Genomic DNA, 17,834 nt, shown 5'->3' on the forward strand with positions numbered 1-17,834 from the left:
GGGGCACCCTAATGGAATATTTTCCCCGAGTCTAATAATACAGTTGGTATTGACTTGAGGTAATTAGGGGGATCATTAAAGCGCTTTTCCCGGCGTATTTGCCTGCCTGATCAGATTAGCCAGAATGGGCCTCAGAACAAGCCCTGTGTGGTCTGTCAGAGGAGATAGTGGGAAAGTGCTGGAGCGAGGCTCTCCCCACACCGTTAGCCCGGCCTGGGAAGGAGAAGCAACGGGGGCGTGAAGGGTGGGAGCTACCTCAGACTTGGGACAGCGGGGGGCAAATGTCGGGGAGTGGAATGTGGGGATGGAGGTAGGTACAGTAGGTGTAGTGGAGAGGGGCAAAAGAGCAGAGGGGAGAGAGGAGGATGGAGGGGAAAGAGCAGAGCAGGAGGCAGATGGGAGGGTGTGAGAGAAAGAGGGTGTGTGTGAATGAGAGAGAGAGAGAGAGAGAGAGAGAGAGAGAGAGAGAGAGAGAGAGAGAGAGAGAGAGAGAGAGAACAGACAGTAGAGTAGTACAGTAGAGAGGTATGTGCATGCTCAGTGAGACAGCAGAGGGTTGATGAAATGAGAGGGAGTGGGTTAGATGCTGGTGGGGATTCCTCTGTCCATTAAACAATAAGAAAAATGCTCATTTCAGACGGAGGAGGAGGAACTGCCTTTTGCGAGATAATTCATACACTAAATTAATTATTCAGACATCTGGGTCTCCAGTTCAAGAAATTGTCTCTTTAATAATATAGAGGATCTGCCACCGTTTCCCCGGCAACCTAATAACCAAGCAACCGGATAAATAAATAAATCAATTAATAAACAGTCATGGCCTTTATTTCCCTTTTGGTGATGCTCTCTCGTTTTTAATCTGCCTCGGCTTCGCAGGGAGACAACCCGGAGTCTGTAAACAAACAATGGAGATATTCTGTTGGCCGTTGCACCACAGACACAGAAGTGTAACTTTGGGAGGTAATTTATAACTTCCCTCTGGATCAGCCCTATAACCGCACCCCAGTCATATTATCCATGAAGGCAAAACAGTCAAGTTATAAACCCCTCACATTTTTTAAATCTTTAGGTTCATGACTCATGGTGTAGGAGGTCATGACCAGTTTCTCCCTAGACTCTTCCTGCTTCAGAAGATCAGATATTATTCAACTCTGTCAAAGCAGTGAGTCTACATTCCAAATGTCATCTACAGTAACATCTGCCTCTTAGACTCAGCAGAGAGAGGAACCCAACATTTCTGGTGAGAATTGATTGACAGGTTTGGTAGGATGGGAGGGGTCTAGGAGTATTAAGGGGGTGGTTGGGCCATATGAGTGTGATGGATGTAAAGCGTCAAACACAACAACACAGATTCCACTAACCCAGGATATGAATCATTTCAGAAATTATAGGCAGGAGGGGTAGGTCCAGTGATTCCACCACCCTCCTCCTCCCCTCTCTCTCTCTCCCACTCTCCACCTTTCCACTCCAGACCAGCGAGGCACTCAGTGTCCCTCCCCCCACCCCCCCGGAGAGCTCCGTGCCAGGCGGGCGCAGAGTGACAGATGGCACACACCAGCCCCCCCCCTGCCATCCCCCTGCACCAACCCCCTGCCTGCCCCCCCCTGGTGGCGCAGCGGCGGACCAGATCAGTGCCATTCTGTCTCATTAGAGCCTGGCTAATTAGCGTAGCCTCTTCCAGGGAAGAGAGAGAGAACGACGGACAGAGAGAGAGAGGGAGAGAGAGATAGGTGCTTGGTGGTGGCGTTTCTTTTCTGTATTCCACTGGTCACTGTGTGTGTGTTGGGGGGTATGAGAGCTAACCCTGTGGCGCAGGGGCTCCCGGATAGCTTGTTGTGTGACAGCAGGGACTCTGATTCAGACAATCACAGCTCCGTCTCAGGATGTGTGTCAGGCAGTTTAGACACCAAAGCCATGTCAGGGGCTCCCCACGGCTAGCCTCCCACTGCTAGCCTCCCATCACTAGCTTCCGCTCCTTTAGCAGCCAATGACATACAGCTAGCTAAACATCCTCTCTGTTAGCCTAGCCAATATGGATAGCCTCCCTTTCACTAGCTAAAACAAACAGCTAGTTAGCTACCACCTCTACCGGTGCAGCTTTGCTAGCACTGACAAGGGCTCTCATCAAAATCTAGCCTCCATCTCTTCGAACGCTATAACTAAAGGGGCGTCTCCTAATGCTAGCTGTGGATTCTGCCGGCATTGTCTCCTGTAGCTGGCTTCAAACCAATAGGCTACATCATCAACAAAGGCTACCTCAATACTATAGATACCCTCTAACAACCTGCTCAAACTAGTATACAGTACATCTCCCACAGCTGAATGCTGGCTCAACTTAGAATTTGATAAGAACTAAATTTGATAAAAATGAAATATGAAGGGTTATTGGATTCTATCTTAATGTAATGTATAGCTGTCCAAATAAATCAAAATAGGCTGTAGTCTCAAGATATAGGCTGCATGACTGAACTTGATGTCAACCAGCAGCGGAATGGAGATTTTAAATTGTACTTACTCACTGCACCCAAAATGTAGCGGTTAAAAAGGTGATTGAAATGCTACTGTGAATATGAGAGAGAGACCTACCAGTTAAAGGCTGGCAGAAAGAGAGGTCTGCTGTGGTTACGAGCCCTGAGAGGGGACGGGATGGCTGTGTTCCAAACCCCATCCCCCACCCAACACACACGTGCACACACACACACACACACACACACACACACACACACACACACACACACACACACACACACACACACACACACACACACACACACACACACACACACCCACCCACACACACCCACACACACACACTGGAGTGTAAGCCAATCTCTAAACTCATGCTTATAGCTCTCCCACCAAGGGGACCACCACTGCTCCCACCCTCTCCCACTCCACATCCCCCTGCTCCCCTTCTCAGATCTCCTCCCCTCTTCTCCCCGCTCCTCCTTTCCCCTCCTCTCCTCACTCTATCTATCTTTCACAGGGGCAGGGCTAGACGAGGCAAACACACACAAACACACAATAGCTGCCTGAGCCAAGCTCTCCTGTCCTCCAACCCCCCACCATTTGCCAGCTCTTCCAGGGTGGTGGGCTGCATACATGCGAGCGTGCGACCACTGAGAATTCCTACACTTTGCCGGCGTGGCAGTGGGCAGAGGGGGCACGGCACACCAATCAGACACGCATGTGCCAGCCTCCGTATCGAGGATGAGCTGACCCCTCCCCCAAAACCCCATTCCTCCTGCCAGTCTGCACCCCAATGGATGGACCCATCCCCCACCACCATCCACCACCACCAGCTCCTCTTTCCCTCACCCTCCAACCCCAGCACCAGCAGCCCCCACTGGGCTAAAGGGCAGGGCCTGGGTCTCTGGTTCTGAGTCTGGGCCTGGTGCGGTGTGGAGCCGCCACTGCCCCTGGTGGTGGTGTGGGCCTGGGCCGGGAGGGGCACCAGCTGCCCGGGGAGCGCCCATTACGAGATGGAGCCAGAGATAAGTGCTCTCCCAGGCCCCCTTTCACAGGCATAATTAGCACACTTCTTATCTGCTGCTCAATTCACATTCACACCCTCCGCCTATATCGCCATGAATGGAGGAACAGGGAGACTGGGAAGAGAGAGGGAAGAGAGAGAGAGGGAAGAGAGTGAGAGAGAGACAGAGAGAGAGAGAGAGAGAGAAGAGAGAGAGAGCGAGCGAGAGAGAGAGAAAGAGAGAGAGAGAGAGAGCGAGAGAGAGAGAGAGAGAGAGAGAGAGAGAGAGAGAGAGAGAGAGGGGAGGGAGGGAGGGAGCACAGTGGAAACCTGTTCACTCACAAACGATAATCTGAGAATATTTATTTTTTCTCCCCCTCTTCTCTCCTCTCTTCCAAAAAGTATTTGAACTCCTGAACAAAAACAATGGTTTGTGCATCAAACTGCAATTTGGTAAAACAAAGGTATCTGGCTCTATAATCATCGCAATCAGCGAAAAAAATAAAAACCTCCACAGATATTTCCAGATAATTTGGCCCCTGTTTAATCTATTTTCTTTTTCTTCATCAAGTAACAATTGTGGAAACATTTTCAACTGTGCTCCCCCGATATATGAAACCTTTAATAATAACGGCTTGCTCCGCATTTCTTTAATTAGTTTTAATAAGAGTTAAACTGATGGTAATTTTGCTCACACAAGCCGGTATTCAACGAGTGGGTTGTTCCCTGGGCGAGATAACAGGCTCCGCTTTAGATGAGAGTCATTCAGAGCACAGCTAATATAAACAGGTTTGTTTTGTGTTGAAACACTGTCTGCTGTTCGCTAAACCCACAATATGTCATTATGACGATAAATCACCAGTCGGTGAAGAGAGCAGAGTTGCACAATGTGGCGCTTCAGTTTTTGAACCCCCTTACTGGTGAATGTCTCCAGATCTGGTTTTATATTGTGTTTTATTCCTTTGTTTTCTAATGTTTCATCAACCACACTGGGAAGGAGCCAAAATGTCTCCACGACAAGTTCAGGCATGAAATGAAAATATTAGCTCTGTAAATATTGATGTGTGTATTAAATTTCAAGCTGTAATGTCCACAGAACTGTAACTTATAGTTTAATAACATACGTTCCCAATGAGATAGCCTGAGACACATTATTTTGTTTAACATTTTGTTTAAATGTTTAGTGCCAATTTCTGCAGTCCTCTCTCAAAATGATACCAGTTTCTCAGTTAACCCTCTTCTACTGCGTGGCAAAACGGAAAATAATACTTATTGCTTATGCTGTTGTTCTGTAGGTCTGTGTGTCTATACCAAAATAGCAACGAGAATATCAACTGAGATCTGCTCTTAGTGTCTGTGGCCTAGAACTGTATGTTGCGTGTCTGTACCAAAATGGCAACCGGCGTCTAAGTCTGTATATGGGTCTGTACCTGACTCTTGGAGGCGGCCACCTTGGCAAACAGAGCCTGGGACACCTTGGCCCTCTTCATCTCCTGCTGGATCTCGTCATAGATGGAGGAGTTGATGTTGAGGATGCAGCTCTCCGTCTTGCCGTTCCACTCGCTGGGAAGCGGAGAGGCCTTCACCTGGGCAGGATAAGGAGTGTCAGCAAAAGGGTTGGAAAACAAGGTGATGCTGCCATGTTTTCTGGATTCGGGGATCTGTCCAGATAGGTAAAGGGAGGAAAGTAAACTAGGTTTAAAACATGGGAGACAATTTTACATTCAATTATTTCATACATTTCATCATTTGTCTAATTAACTTCACTTAACAAATATAAGATAACATATTGGTAACACTTTATAGTAACTTTTACGAATAAGCATTAATAAACAATTTATAAACTATTAATAAATAAGTCTTTATTAATTTAATTACTTATTAATAAGTAACATGCAGTATTACGATAACCATTAATAACAACATGTTATTGGAACAGTACAGTAACAGTGAAAGTGTTACAAAGAGATGGTTAATTGTTGTGTTTGCTTACAGGAGAGATGCCCACAGGGATTCTGGGGTTCCAGTCCTCAGGTCTGACGTTGTTACAGTCTTCTCTCCTGGGCTGCTGGGGCAACAAAGACATGTTTGTTTAGTCTCACCCTCAGAAAGAGGATTTAACAACACACGCACACACATTAGCACAGACAAACACGCACGCACGCACGCACACACACACACACCCACACAATAACAAATGTTTAGGCTGTGTCAACATAAAGGCAGTATAGTACATGTGCAATGATAACTTTAGTACACTGCAGTCTCATTGATGAAGCTAAACTGATCAGAAATCAGATTGCAAAGAGATTCATGGAATTGAATCAACATCACTCCGTGGCTTGTTGTCTCTGGAGTAAGAGAAACCTTTGAGAAGAAAATATTACTCAAATTCTAAAAATCAAATCGAATCAGAATAAATCATACAATTATCATTCATATGCAAAGTCCAGAGGAAACACTTATAAAACTTATGTGAATACTGAAAACACATATATATTTTTTTTACATGTAGGCAATAATTAAATTACTCAGTATTAATCTTAGCAGTTACAAACTTGCCCAAAACAATCTGTAAAAATCTAAAATAAATGTTTAATGTATATGTCTAGACATCTAACAGGGGAGCCATTTTGGTGGTTATGAAAAGATAATGGACCCCACATTTGTGGTAAACTGGAATGTTTTAAGATTCCTGGGCATCTTTTAAACCATTTATGACTCAGTAGGCGAGGGGTGTCAGAGTGTGTACTGATTACCAACAATTTCCTCAGTAGCGCTAATTGTTAAGCCTGGGACATGCAGAGGCTGGTGAGGGCACTGGAGCCACCCATGGGCACACATGAGAAACATACCTCCACATCGTTTTTTAGGAGGCCCATAAAAGCCTCCCTGTCTCTGTTCAATTGCCACCCTGACTGATTTATGTGGCTAAATCTCCCAACGCATTATTTTATACTCTATAGGAGCTGTCAGTGGGAGTCTGGCATATGTCCAGGCCAGGGCTAGGCCTACTATGATAGGACTCAGTCATAGGTGAAGGGTAGAATATAGAAAAGCCTATTAGGGCTGATGATCATATGCTACTATGATGTTTTATGTTCAGCAAGAAGTAAATAACTGTATAGCAAATGCTGGAAATGTAGATGTGACCTATCTAGAATTGGCTATTCGTCTGACATTTAATCATTGCTTATACGCCGGTTATAATGAAATGACAAGGTCTGTGTTTCCTGTACTACTCCATAAAATGACACATTCAGTATACAAGCCCACCTCCACAACTCTAAAAACTGAAATCCCAGCCCTGGAATTCGACTAAGACAATTATTCAATTGAGAAAGGTGTATGCACCTCCTGATCCACAAGTTTGAAATGGATGCACTGAAGTAAACAGAATTAGGGCCTGAACAGAGGTATGTCTTATAGCTAAAAACATGGTTTAGTCTGGTCAATGTGTCATTGTAAGAGGGACATCTCTCTCTCTCTCGCTCACTCTCTCGCTTTCTCTCTCTCACTCTGTCTCCCTCTCTGTGTCTGTCTCTTGCCCTCTCTCTATTGGTCTCTCTCTCCCTTTTTCCATGTCCAGCTTTCACAGCCAACTGACTGTTGAGGAAGACCTGTGAACTGAAAAGTGGCCTTTTCCTAGTTTAAAACCACTGGTTCAGAGTCTGATTCTTCCCTTTCCTTCCAGTTTTGTATGGACGGCCACTGCGATCTGGCCATGCAGTCAAAGGGGCCTCCCTGTTTGGCCAATGTGTGGCACAGGGACATTCTCTCTCTCAAAGAAAAGGCCGTCTTCAGTCCGAGGCTGAACAGAGGAGGCCTTTGTCTGGCCCTCTCTGCCCCAGACACACTCGACCGCACTCAAAATGTGCTTAAGTGGAAAAGTTGCCACATACCTTTCCAATAAAGGACTTTGATTGTGGAAGAGAGAATGGAGAGCTGGTGGTCAGGGAGTTGAATGAGGAACTGATTGACTGACAGACTGGGGGAGATTCGCTCCTCCACAGAACTTGTCGTCATTGAGTTGCTTCCAATTTTAAGAGTGGAGTGGGTAGTGGCACTTGCTGTACAACTTAAGGTCAAAATAAATGATTTGAGATGTCTGTAGTGTGTGTGTGCACGCTCCTCTGTCTGTGTGTATGCTTGCCTGTTCGTTCCATACCTGCACTGGCCGGGTGGGCGGGGTGCTGATGAGTGGCGCAGGCCCCATGGCCGAGGCGGCCGTCAGGCTCCTTTCCCTCTCGTCCTGGTAGATGCGGTCTCGCTCGACCTCGGGCAGTTGCAGGAAGTTCTGCATGGCCCGCAGGTTGACCAGCAGAGACTGGCTGGCCGTCTTAGGATCCTCCTCTTTACGCAGGATCTCAGACAACAGGCCCTGGGAGGAAGAGAGGGAGGGAGAGAGAGAGAGAGAGAGAGAGAGAGAGAGAGAGAGAGAGAGAGAGAGAGAGAGAGAGAGAGAGAGAGAGAGAGAGAGAGAGAGAGAGAGAGAGAGAGAGAGAGAGAGAGAGAGAGAGAGAGAGAGAGAGAGAGAGAGAGAGAGAGAGAGAGAGAGAGAGAGAGAGAGAGAGAGAGAGAGAGAGAAAGAGAGAGAGAGAGAGAGAGAGAGAGAGAGAGAGAGAGAAGAGAGAGAAAGAGAGATGCCCTATTTGTAAGCCCTGAGAAGACTCATTCATTGACATCACTACAGGAACTTCATGTCCATTGTGAACCTTCTATTCCTACTAGTAACTCTCACAGACCCAGAGGATAATGTAACTATTACGGCACATTGACTCAGTGAGCATCAGTGTAGCAATGAGTATATTCGCTGTTCCTTTTCAATAGCTATGAATCCTGTCATTATGGGAATCACTGTATTATCAGGACTGTGATTGAGGCTTTTCATCCGCCGTTGGACACACACTGAGAAATCCATTTTCAGCTTATCTTTATCAATAGGTATGTGATTTGGAAATAAACAAAATGATTTTGTAATAAACAACATGACGTCAGTGCTGTTGATATTTACACCAAATACCGGAGCTAGAACTAGTGGCCCTGCAAACAATAACGGAATGTTTAACTAATGGTATGGTAGTTTAAGAAAACACATTGTACTTGTGACTTTATTAAACACTAAAGGACATTGGAATAGATCAACCTTATGACGGAGCCAAGTATGAATAACTAGATAGAGGCATCAACTCTGAACGGGGAGACAAGCTTTCAAACTGACATTGAGTGCATATCACAGGTGTGTTATGTGTTTGCGTATACGCATGTGTGTGCGATTGTGTTTGTGCATGCTTGTATGTTTATTACGCCCAGTTATCACCCCTTTCCATTAATCTCCCCAGTCAATCGGCCGCTTCTACAAAAAAGGGCCGGCGAGCCCCCGTGTGTCCACCTCGCCCCGTGTAGACGCCACCCCCTGCGGGTCGCCACACGCACCCTTTATTAACACGCTCGGCAGAAACAGGAAGAGAAAAAAACGAACACACAATAAATAATACAAGAGGAGGCTCTCAAAAGGCACATTACTTATTCTTCATACCGGCGAGATAAGGCTGAAAGGAGAGAGGCTTGCCAATTTGCACAAAAACACCACTGTCTGCTTGCTATCCACTTAACTTTTTTTGTGGGGAGAGCGTCGGTAAGCACTGATTCCAATAGATTCTTATCAAGAGGTTTCGCACACAACTTCAAAGTGGCGGAGGAGTAATGAGGTTTGCTGCCACCTCCTCCCAAAATATGCAGAACATCTTAAGACATTATCTCTGTCAGGGCCCTGCTGCGCGCCTGCCTGTAAAGTGAAATCACATGTTTTAGCGGAGGGAGCGCAAGCCGTGACCGCGCCTGGTGCTCTGACGTTGTGCCTTGCCAGGTGTACTGTAGCTTTTAAATTGTTAATGTTGTGGTGTTAGGTTGTTGTAAGCAGTTATAAGATTAACTGTTTGATGATGGCCTTCGACAAGAATGCAGAGTTTGACTTTGAGGCACTACAGCTCAAAACATTTCTGTCCTTGTGACAGATATGTCAGAGTGCTTTAGGGAAGGGTAAGTGTGTATTCTTGAATTTCCAGTCCTGGTAGCACATAATACTATCTTGAGGTTTTGCGATTTTTCCCCTATTGGCATCAATGGATGATTTTTGCAAAAGTCATAGTTCAATTCTGACCCTCCTCACCTGGGTCCTGTTGAAAGCCACGCGGGCGAACACGGCTTGGGAGATGCCGGCCCTCTTCAGCTCGTCCCTCACCCACTGGTATATCTCCATGGACACCTCTGTGTTGCTGGCTACCTGGGGCTCCAGGGGCTTGGCCAGGGCATTTCGGTTGACTGGCGGGTGGTTGAGGTACTGCTGCGACAGCGACTGCTGTGCCAGGAGCCGGTTGACGGCGTACTGCTGGTTGAGAATCTGGGCCATGACCAGCTGCTGGTTCACCAGCTGGGGGCTGATGGGTGTGGACACCAGGCCCGGGTGGTGCAGGCCGGGGGGGAGCTGAGCCGGGCGGCCGGGGGTCTGGCCCCCACCGTGGGACGGAGGGGGCAGGGGGGGCACCGGGGAGGAGGGGGGCTGCTCGGCCGTGCTGCCCGGGATGGGCTGCTGGGAGAAGGTCAGGTGGTTGTGGTTGTGGTTGTGGTTGTGGTTGTGGTTGGGGCCCGGAGGGGAGTGGTCGGACAGGCCGTCCATGTCTGCTGGAGGAGGGGAAAGACAGGGGAGGGAGGGGGAGAGGAGAGAGAGGGTCAATTTAAACACTTTGAATACTGGCTGAAGAATACAGCAGAAAGTGCCCAGACAGAATGCACCAATACACACTGTCTAACCCACTCAGATGAGTAAAACAGACTTTGACATTTAAAACAGTGCATCAGGCCAAATCTCTGAGCAACAAAACTTTACAGCCTCTGACCAAACCTGTGTCCCTGTGATAAGGCATAGCTGTTCAGACACTTGCCTGTCTAAAAAGCCCCAGCCTAGATTCAGGCCCCAGATAAAGGGCCTCAGTGTGCGACATGCAGGCAGCCCCCAGAGCCTTGGCAGCTCCCGAAATTAGTTTATAATGTCCATGGCCCAATCATGTGAGCAATAAAAACAAGTGTGTGTGTGTGTGTGTGTGTGTATGTCTATGCATACTGGGAGACAGATCATCCCTGAATCACTCTTTATGTCCCTAATTCTAAAACAAGGTACGGAAGCTAGCCAATATAACATTTTTGGGGATGGCCTAAATATAACTCCAGGGAAGGGAGAGAGAAGAGAGAGAGAGAGAAGAGAGAGAGAGAGAGAGAGAGAGAGAGAGAGAGAGAGAGAGAGAGAGAGAGAGAGAGAGAGAGAGAGAGAGAGAGAGAAGCACTATCGTATAAGGAGAATCCTAGACATGACCTCTTCCATATGCCAGCTTTTCAGGCCTAAGGAAAAATGAATGTACTATTTATGGTGTCTGTCTCATTTTGGGAATATTTAAGTCCATAATGGCAGCTTGTGAGCATTTTGAGCTCTGTCTAAATTACACGTCTGTGGATGAAAATAATCATTTAAAAAATCTAAGGGGATATTAAAGTGAATGTGAGGTTTCGTCAGACTCACTCCAGTATTTGGATCTGGTAGAATCTGCTGAGGTTTTCTATCTAAAGAATTCATATAGATTTAATCATTTACATGCACTGAACTTAAGAATAGTATCTCTTAAATAATCCATATAGTACCATTTACACCTAGATGTGAGCAACTGCCAACATGGGGCCAAAAAATCATATTGAATCATACAAATCATATTTCTGAGAAGCACAAATTGGTGTTAGCAGGAGAAAATCTTCCACAAACTCAATATTTCAGCGGGAGATAAAAGATTGAGAGCCTGGAAGAGATCCAAAAATACACACAATAATCACAAGTATAGCAGCATGTTTTCTTAACTGTCAGGAAACACAAAAACCGGCCAAGACTGTTCTTTTCAGTATTTGTCTAAACAAATTATTAAGAGAAAAAAAAATGTGGTAATAATTACATCTCTCCCATAATCCTCGGCATTCCCTGGCTGTGATGCTTTGCTCTTGACACTCTACTCTGTGCTCACACACATTGCTGGGGGGCATGCTCACAAATACACACACACACACACATACTGAGCGCACACACACACACACACACACAGCATTTCCATGCAATTTGAAAAACAAGGGGTGGCAGAAAAGCACGGCAGGCCCTGGAGAAAAGGCAGCCACAGAAGTGGGAGTCCTTGTGTGGAATCCAGCCACAAAAGAGCCCCGGATTATACACACAATGGGAATGGGATGTGGGTTGAGAGAGGGAGGGAGAGCGAGGGAGGGGGAGAGAGAGAAAGACAGAAAGAGATAGGGAGGAAGAGAGAGGGGGGGGGAGAGCGAGAGAGAGAGAGAGAGAGAGAGAGAGAGAGAGAGAGAGATAGAGAGAGAGAGAGAGAGAGAGGGAGGGAGGGGGGAGAGAGAGAGGGGGGGGGGAGAGAGAGAGAGAGGGGGGGGGGGGGGGAACAGGCGTCCAAACCCCATGGAACTCTCTCTCCTGCTGGATAGGGGGACTGCCCTGAACTGCTCTCACACTTCAACAGAGTAGAGACCACTTTGCTGGGTCCCATAGAGGCAGCTCTGACAGCAGTGACTGTCGACCAAGGCCCTTCAATGTGTTTAACCAGACGCATTTTCAATTACAGACAGTGTCTCGATGTAAGACAATATAACTACACTGCCCATGGTGGTGGACTAAGTGTATGTTTATGAAACTACAGTCGCACTGAAGCACAAAGGAGAGACTAACACGCTCCCTTTCAACAGTGCCCTCTATGCCATCGCTGCCACTCAACGGGCACGCATAGTAGGCATTCTTTCATGAATATTAAGGTTGAGAGTGTCGCCGCGGGCGGCAAACAGCCACCTGAGGGGTGCCAGCTTTTGCAGGGACTGGGTAGGGACACAGTGCAGTGTGTGTGTGTGTGTGTGTGCCCACAGACGGTGTGTGTGTGGCCACGTGACGTACCTAGTGTGTTGGCACGCGGGCTGTCGTGGAGGACACACGTCCCCAGGTAGCCCTCCAGCTGTGAGGGTTGGCGCATGCCTGCACATACGTGTGGGCAAGACAGGCACATACACACACACATAGAGAGAGGAGAAGACACACAGTGCACAGGTGAAGAGAGAGAAAGAGAGGGTTAACGCCCCATTCAATCTACATTATATATGACCAGGGGAAGAAAGGGTTCATGTGGACATAAGGGATGCCACAGAGTTGATACCCACTATGCTTCACCTCATATCCCAAGTATACATAAATATCACACAGGACTTGTCTAAATGTGTAGTTTCAACATCGCTTCTACTTGAGATCCTACATTCTTTATGTACTCTTCCATAAACCATAAAGAATGTTACGTAAAATGTGTGTATGTACACAAGAGGATGGGTAGGGGGCCAGTGGTGTTATGTGTCCATGTTTTTAACAGAAAAATGGAGTATGATATGATCAGAACAGAGCGTTCACAGGCAAAACCATGAAAACATTCTGGTTTTCTATCTTGACCAGTGGAGGCTCCTCAGAGGAGGAAGGGGAGGACCATCCTACTCAGTGAATTTCATAAAATTAAAATAGTGAAACATTACAAAAGTTATCCTTTTTAGATAAAACTATACTAAATATATTCATGTCACCAAATAACTGATTAAAATACACTGTTTTGTAATGAAGGTTTACAGTAGGAACATTTGAGTATCATATAGTAGCCTAAACCTATCGACGTTACATTGAGCTGGGTGAATAGAATATGAATGACAGTCATCAAATATGTTGTAATAGAAATAAGGCCATGCTCATAAAAACATTTACCGTCCTCCCTAATCTTAAACAGCACCGACTGCAACTGATCTTGACTGTAATCAACATGGGCACTAGCTTGTATAGGAAGGTGGATTTCTACACAGAAGGTTGAAACCAATACTCTATTTTACTGCATATTAAACTCCATTAATATGACTGGTATGGTATTTAATGACCAAAACACATAAAATAGACAGCACCTGAATTATGTGACCTCATTTCCAAAAAGGGACAAGGAGGACTAAGTGAGTTATCTAAAATACAAAGCCAGCCTTGTTCTATTTTGACAACGAAAAACACATTGATTTCAAACCAGATGATAGCCAGGAAAATCATCACTATGTCATTTGTAGGAAACTGAAACCGTATTCATAAACAAAGGTCGCAGACCTCAATTTAGTCTGTGATTTTGACAACCATTACTGAATACTAAACTACAGCTGATAAGCAATAATAGATTACACTGAATGGATTCAGGAAAAACAGTGAAAACATTGTGCACCTGAGCAGTGTACAGGGAAATATCTGAGAAGAGCCATCATTAGATGATGTGATTAAAATGTGTTTAATGTAACAGGAAGAGGGGGGGACTATGGGGCAGACATATTGGAATGGTGATTGGGGGGTCTTATCTCTGATAAGACAGTGTTAGTGTAACATTTTGCACTCTGTCCATTTTGCTTACCCATCATATCTTTTGTCTTCTTGAAATGTTTATACCAGCGCCCAAATTCCTGACACTTCGCCGCCGACACATTTGCATAGTAAGTGCTGTTCACAATGGAGGAAATCATACTCTGAAAGAGAGAGATTGGTAAAGAGAGAGAAAACCTTCAGGATCCGCTATGTGCAGCACAAGGACATGTATTAATGCTGGTGTGACATGCACTAATACAGTGTTTTCTTGTCAAAATGAATAAAACATTTCGGTGCACAAACAACAATAATCTAGCAAAGACCATTTTTTATCAGTCATGCACAAATCTTGGTCTTGTCTTTCCAAATGTAAAACAAATCAAAATGAAATATAAGAGGTGTGTCCCTTTATAGCAAATGCCACAGAGTTTGAGAGAACCTTTCTGGGAGGAAGGTAAATAATGGGCTTCACTGAATTAGTAGCCTTGTTGATATCAGGGTGTAGTCCTACAGTAAAGAGCAGTTTGCTTTCAAAAAGAAAGATAACAAACAGCCTATTAAAAGTTAGCATCTGGAAATCAGGCAATGTAAACAGATGAATCTTTCGTTTTTTCTCTTGCTCTCCACAATATGTTAAAAAGCATCTTCAAGAGATATAAGGCTTTATATCTGTGCCCTCTCGCCTTCTCCAAAATTAACTCTACTCTTCCCTATTTATTTCTCGAACGCATTCCTCGCAAACAAGGCGCCGTTTTCTTTTCATTAAATGTTTTAACACCTTCCTGGCCTGCGGGTGAATAGCATGAGAAATTGTTTTGATTGTTATAAATATTCAAAAGATGAAACCATCTGTTTTCAAATTACAGGTATGCCATCTTTATCATATCTTTAATATGAGCACTTGGGGACGGGAGAGAACCTTCTGGCACAAACGCACTTCAGTGAACAACACACGGCACTGACAGCAGAGCCGCAGCCACATCTCCCACTCCTCCTCACCGGAGATGGAAGACGAGGGAGGATTTTGCCTGCTGCTGTGGATCACTATGGACCTGATACTGAACTCCTGACCTCAACACCCCTACACAACTGGCATACACTACAAGCCTGGTGAATTGCGGAATTGTGGATGATAATTGAGGATGAGTTATTGAGGATCTGACAATTGAGGATTGGTATCTTCAATAGTGTTAACAGAAAATGGCACATAGAGTACAGTATATCAGCTGAACCAAGTCCATATGAATGCACTATTTTGGTGAGTACCTTATAGTCAGTATTGTGGCATAATGGGAGCCATTCCTTGGGCGTAGCATGTTTTATTTACAGTATCTGGGCGAGACAGAGTCAGCTATAGCAGGGCCCACCCAAGACACACTGCCTGTGTTCCTCCATCTTTGACACAGATGTTCTAATAAACGCTCCTCATTAATCAGGCATCTCCCTCCATACATCACGCCTCTCACTGGGACACACACACAGTGGCAGGTACACACACAGGCAGGTAGAAACACACCTACACACAGGCACAGACACAATACACACACTTGCCAAGCCATGCAGATAACCACCACCACCTCACGCCCACGAAGCCTCAACAGGTAGTGGTGGGTACTGTTGTGTAGTGTGGCACCAGAATGCTGCTGTCTGCCTGCCCTGGGCCCTTTAAGTGATAGCCATCTACAGCACAGGAGCTTATCAGTGTGCCCAGGAAGTCGCGCAGGGCCGTTATCTGCCCCAACTATTTACTCCACTTTCCGTCTCGCATGAAAAAGGCACGGTGGCAAAGCCTGCCATAGCCTGCAAGCACATGCACACACACAAACATAAACTAACTAAGACACCCTACACACACCCTTTTCTTGTTCTCTAGTTCTGATTGCGGCTAATATCTTGCTTCTCTCCCCCCCAAACATCTAAAACAAATTACCGTCAATTCCACACCAATTGGGTTAAGAGTCCCCACCCCTCCCCACACACACACACACATGTACGCACACATGCACACACACAAGCATACATACACACCAATAGGACCTACCACAACCTCAGCCGCTGGCAGCCTCAGAGCAGAGCCCAGACTCACAAAGATGGCATTTGATGGCTATTTGCTGCTATGCAACAGGACAGCTGCTCTGTCAGGGCCGCCCGGTGGGGGAAGGAGTGGAGGCAGAGAGGTGAGGGGGGCCTCTTTTGTTGCCGTAGTTTCAGAGGAGCCTGGGAGTTAAGTTCGAGCCGGCCCTCTCAGAGAGGGTGGTGTTGAGGAGAAGGGGGTGGACGGGAGTCAAACCTTTTTGTGAGAACCCATCTCCTTTTCCTCTACAGGGTGCATTACACTCAAACTCCATCTGAGCGCAGTCAACTGATATTCCACTGGGAACAATAACAATGGCCACAGTCTCTTTTCTCTCAGGCCCCCCTCCCCTCTCTTGGAGTCAGAGTCTCTTCAGGGCATTTGTAGGCCAAACACACAAAGCATGACTCCCCGCCACAAAAGAATTAAACTAAATGTTTGACAAGACCCAGAACAAAGACGCCGTTTTTCAAGATGGCCCCCCCTCTTTCTTTCTCTCTTTGAGCCCTGTTCTGAGGTAGGGTTCATTCTCTCCCCCCAATTCTCTGTTTGTTAACCTTTCTCTCCCCAGGATTACCCTCCTGAATATCAAGGAGACACTAATCCTATAAAAGCTGCCAATCATCCCTGCCTCCGAACACGCCTTTTCCTCTCCCCGGGCACCGTTCGCTTCCCAGAAGCCTTAGGAGCGCCAAGTCCTCTGTGGCCTCTCACCTGCCGCCCATCACATCCCCCCCAGGCACTGACATCAGAGACCCTGAGCCAAAGTTGAATACTGATAGGAAACAACAGTAGCCATGCAGGGCTAATACTGGGCTGGGCTCAATGGACCAAATGAGCGTTGAGACTTATAGAGAGACCTATTAAAAGCAACAACACACCTCTCTATGGGTATATCTATGCAGAACCCACAGTATAACAGATGTCAGATATTTTGACGTCAGCCATCTTTGAACCCCTACAATGCGAGTGAAGGGATAGCTGCTTTTAGTATATCATATATGATATTTGGGATTAACAATGCACATCTCAACTAGGATTTCATATTTCATTTTAGGTAGCCTGTAAAACAGACACTCTTACTTACACAGAGCGTCTTACAATGAGTAAATGACAATAGCTGAACAACCGAGTAAAATGGAGCATCGATGCTATCCTCTGAGCCTGTGCGGTTGGACCGCACCACAGAGAGTAGTTCACATATGGACCGTAAACAGGGTGATTACCGGGCTGAGGGAGAGAGGGAGGGAGCGGCGGCTCAGCCTGAACGCCACCGGGGGACTCTTTACATCATCACCACGCTCTGCCCGGCTAAACACACACACACACACACACCACGGGCCTCTAGTTGACCATACGGAGAGTCGACTCCATACCGTACTCCATAACACACACACTCCATACCATAAGCGCTCACACACACACACAAACACACTCTATATCGTAAGCGCACACACACACCCAGACGGCTCCTGTGATAGATTTACTGCCGTTTCATTCCTCCAGAACAGCTTCTGTTATGAGCTATGATATACGACGAGAGCAGTAATTCTATAGAGTCAAGTACTTGAATACAGAGTGAGTGTATTACATAATGGTGAGAAAACAAACTCCAAAAACATTCATATTTCTAGCCTGATGTATAAAGAGAAAAATCAAGATTATTCTGGGTTGGTCCATTGTTTACCCAACAATAACCCTGCATTCAATCAACACTACTGCTTCTGCAAATGAGAGGGGAAGAGAAGAAGAACGGGGGGGGGGGGGCGTGCATCTATATGGACGACAATGGGTATTGATTTGGATTTTCTATGGCA

The 17,834-nt window shown here is 46.2% G+C and overlaps 1 protein-coding gene across 1 annotated transcript in view; it reads right to left on the reverse strand.

The window, feature by feature from the left end:
• Positions 1-17,834, reverse strand: part of LOC311139439 (DNA-binding protein SATB1-like) — a gene marked incomplete at its 3' end in the record, with an annotated part of 48,740 nt that overhangs the window by 10,584 nt on the left and 20,322 nt on the right. Inside the window, exons 6-11 of the mRNA XM_084174316.1 lie at positions 13,993-14,104; positions 12,474-12,551; positions 9,645-10,156; positions 7,641-7,853; positions 5,466-5,537; positions 4,903-5,058 (exon numbers count right to left, since the gene is read on the reverse strand). Of these exons, the coding sequence (XP_084030442.1) occupies positions 4,903-5,058; positions 5,466-5,537; positions 7,641-7,853; positions 9,645-10,156; positions 12,474-12,551; positions 13,993-14,104 (1,143 nt within the window). The remainder of the gene's footprint in view (positions 1-4,902; positions 5,059-5,465; positions 5,538-7,640; positions 7,854-9,644; positions 10,157-12,473; positions 12,552-13,992; positions 14,105-17,834) is intronic.

This window comes from Coregonus lavaretus (genome assembly GCF_964263955.1).
Source record: "Coregonus lavaretus genome assembly, chromosome: 13".
NCBI lineage: Eukaryota > Metazoa > Chordata > Actinopteri > Salmoniformes > Salmonidae > Coregonus > Coregonus lavaretus.